The 3,792-nt window shown below is 44.5% G+C and overlaps 1 protein-coding gene across 2 annotated transcripts in view; it reads right to left on the reverse strand.

Annotated features, from left to right (window-relative positions):
- Window positions 1–787: 787 nt before the first annotated feature.
- The window catches only part of ADIPOQ (adiponectin, C1Q and collagen domain containing), a 10,410-nt gene continuing 7,405 nt past the window's right edge, over window positions 788–3,792 (reverse strand). The window contains exons 2-3 of one of the 2 annotated variants that reach the window (XM_011381893.2): window positions 2,518–2,739; window positions 788–1,562 (exon numbers count right to left, since the gene is read on the reverse strand). In XM_011381893.2, the coding sequence (XP_011380195.1) occupies window positions 1,042–1,562; window positions 2,518–2,731 (735 nt within the window). In that variant the 5' untranslated portion in view covers window positions 2,732–2,739 and the 3' untranslated portion in view covers window positions 788–1,041. Of the gene's footprint in view, window positions 1,563–2,517; window positions 3,094–3,792 lie in introns of those variants that run through there. The other variant, XM_023525920.1, reaches the window with a different exon arrangement.

Genomic DNA, 3,792 nt, shown 5'->3' on the forward strand with positions numbered 1-3,792 from the left:
AGAGGCTAAAATGGAGTTAATTCTGGGTAGATGTGAGATTCAAGAGATTGGTCTTCATGAAATATTGATCAAGAACCTGCCAGGGGGCTCAGAGATAAGGAAAATACAGTCCTTTTGGGAAATTGTCCCTAGTCCGGAGGGAGGACATCTTTCATACCCAGGACTCTAATCCAGGGTAATGAGTGAAGAAGCACAGGGTCACAATGCATGAGGAAGGTCGCGGGAAAGAGGTATCACATCAGAAAAGCTTCCTGACCAGGCGACTTTGAGGAACAGGGAAGATTTCAGCATATGGAGATGGAGGTGGCTTTCTGGTCTGAAGAGAAGAACATGAGGAAAGACACAAAGAAATGACAGTACAGAGTAGTGCAGGTGCCACTGAGTGGTCCAGCTAGAATGGGACCTGGTCATAAAACCATCTGCTCTGAGGTAAAGCTTAATTCACGGTGAAGACCAATTCAGAGGCCCTTGGGTGACATGGATGAGAGAACCCCTACCAATATCCCAAAGAGGCCATGTACTCCTAGAAAAGCACACGGTCTATAAAAAAAGGTCCATGGCCCTGGGTAGGATTCCTTGCTCCGCCACTTAATACCTGTGTGACCTTAGGCATTCATTTAACTCTCTCGGCCTCAGGACCTCAAGTATAAAAAGAGGAGAATAATTTATTTTCTGTGTGTTTCACAGGATTAGCATGAACATGAGGAGAAACAGCAGGCACAGAATAGAGCTGTCAAATACTTTCTTGTGGTCAGTTATCTTGTCAGGTATGTGAAGCTCCCCAGTAAATGTTGTATCCTTTTATTGCCATGACATACAAGATCCATGAGGCCAGGGTACATGTCTTCTTTAGGACTGGGAACATAGCATGTGATTTTTTTTTTTTTTAAAGATACTTGATGAATGAATGAGTAAATGAATGAATAATGTTCAGAGCCCTCCAACTAGATAACAACATCGATCTAAATACACCAAAAACCTGTGTACTGTTCTTTGATTTTTGGGTTGTGTGGTCCAGTGGAGGCTCTGAGTCAATGGTGATCAGTTGGTGTCATGATAGAGAAGGAAGCCTGTGAAGGTGGAGTCATTGACATTATCTGCATAGACCCCATTATATTTCCCATCCTCATACACCTGGAGCCAGATTTGGTCGCCTATCTCCAGATGAAGCAGCACAGAGCCAGAGGCTTGGTCCACGTTCTTGTCCTGGTATTGGTCAAAAGTGAAGAGCACAGCCTTGTCATTCTTGTAGAGGCTGACTTTCACATCCTTCAAGTAGACTGTAATGTGGTAGGAGAAGTAGTACAACCCAGGAATGTTGCAGTGGAATTTGCCAGTGGTGCCATCATAGTGGTTTTGCTGGTTGTAGAAAATTTTGGTAAAGCGAATGGGAACATTGGGGACAGTGACCTGGGCCTCCAATCCCACACTGAATGCTGAGCGGTATACATAGGCATTTTCTCCAGGTTCTCCCTTCCTGCCTTGGACTCCTGGAAAGCCTCGAGGACCTTCAACCCCAGTTACTCCAGTTTCACCAGTGTCACCCTTGGGACCAACAAGACCTAAAAAATGAGAAAACCTCAGTGACCACAGAAACAGGATTACTGCATAGATTGATCCCAGCCTAAAACACTGTCCCTATAGCCTCCAGCCACAACCTTCTTGATTTACAGAGAAAGAACTAATGGGAGCTCCTATAGGGGAAAATTGTATCTCCTTCTTCCACAACCCCCTCAGCAAGTTTCCATAAATTCTCTCCAACGTCATCTCCTATAAGTCTCCATCATGGACTATCTTTCTGCCGACTTTTTTTTTTTTTTTTATAATGTATCAACCTTTATTGAAAGATTTTAAGTCAATAACCACTTGCCTACTCTCTACGTGCTGGCTCAACCAACCATACTCTTTCACTTCTATCCTTCCTGTCTTGGATGCCCTCCCTCCTTTATTTTGTCTGCTCATCCTTCAAGGCCTAACTCAAGCCCCTCCTATTCCTTAAAGCCTTCTTTGTTAATCCAAGTCTGCACTGAGGGCATTTTCTCTCTGTTTCATATTTTGGGCATTTGTCCACAATTTATTTGACATATTTGAAATAGACTTCCCAGAGTCTTATGCATTAGACTTATCTTCTTAACTAGACCAAGAATTCTCCAGGAGCAGGACTCCTGCAGGAGGTGTACATTGAGTGTAGCCGAATGCACTGGATGGAATGGGAATTAAGTGAAATGAAATGGAAGTAAGAAAATGAACAGATTGTGAATAGGGATGGAAGAGGGTGAGGATGGGAAAACAGATGGGGAAGGAGATATGGATAGAGCAGAATCAAGGGCACTTGATTTTACAACTGAAATGCCAACCCAACATCCACTTTAGGTTGTTGAAGGGTCACATAAAAAAGCTTTGCTTCTTCCCTGTGTCTAGGCCTTAGTCAATAACTCATGCCCATGTATAGTTCTAGAAGCCTTCCTCAACCCAGGAGAAGTCTGACGGAGGAGGCAAAAAAAAAATTGTTCTTACCTGCATCTCCTTTCTCGCCTTTCTCACCAGGGGTGCCATCTCTGCCATCACGGCCTGGGGTCCCATTGTGGCCAGGATGCCCTGGGATACCTGCCATCCAACCAGTGCAGACTCCCTTGGGCAGGGGAAGCAGGACTCCAGGCTTCTCAGTCGTGGTATCCTGGCCATGACTGGGCAGGACTAGTAGCAATAGAACGGCTCGTAGCAACCACATCCTGAGCCCTGGAATTAAGATCTGCAGTGTCAGCCATGAAAGAGCAGACCCCACACAGCACACCCATTTAGGACCTAAGCAAGACTCTGGCCATCTCAGCAAAGTCCACTTCTGAGACCTACTCATCTCTTCCAGACAGCTTTTTCTGACTATTTCGACTCAGCTCAATCTTTTTCTGCCCTGAGATTTGCAATATTTCGCTTTATTCCTTGTGTGAAATCTTTCCTCAGCAGGATTGTGAGTTCGGTGATGGCAAGACAACAGTCCTCCAGTTTCCTCATATCTGAGCATGGGATCAGGCACAGAGAAAGCTCCAAGAGTCGATTTGTCAAGAATCTTTCCCTTGAGTTTTCCAAGAATGTTGACTAAGATCATTCTATTCAACTCTAACCAACTTCTCTCTCTCGGCTCCTCCTTTTTCTTCTTCATTTTCCTTTCCGTCATTTTCTGTGTCTGTTCCTCTACCTTTCTTTCCCTTTCTCTTTCTTCCTTTCCCCTTCTCCTGAGTCACATTAGACCATTTGGTATCTTACACACATACACACACACACAGATATATATACACACACGGGTATGTACATGCGCAATGCACACACACACATACACACACACACACACTCTTGCCTTGGATTAGTCAGACAAATGGAGACACATTATCCTATGAGAATATCCACTGACCATTGCCTGGTCTAGCCCTAGCTGCACCTCTTTACATGCCTGATCCCTGTGCAGCCTCAAGACATAGTTGAGATGTCATCTCTCAAGAACCCCTCCCAATTCTCTCTCTTCCCTGCTGGGTTGATCGTTCCTCTTCTGTGCTCTCCCAGTGCACTCACTTATCTCTAGCATTATACTTCTTACACTGTACTGTAATCCCTGATTTGTTCACCCATTTCCCCCATTAAACTACCAACAAGAGGTGGAGGAGTGGAGTGGCAAAGCCTAACACACTACCAGCATAGAATAAGGACTAAATAAATATTTTTATTTAAAAAAAAAAAAAAGCCAGAGAAAGGGGGAAGGAGAAAGGAAGGAAAGGAAAAAAGAGAGAGGGAGGGTGG

Source organism: Pteropus vampyrus, unplaced genomic scaffold (assembly GCF_000151845.1).
Source record: "Pteropus vampyrus isolate Shadow unplaced genomic scaffold, Pvam_2.0 Scaffold14, whole genome shotgun sequence".
Classification (NCBI taxonomy): Eukaryota; Metazoa; Chordata; class Mammalia; order Chiroptera; family Pteropodidae; genus Pteropus; species Pteropus vampyrus.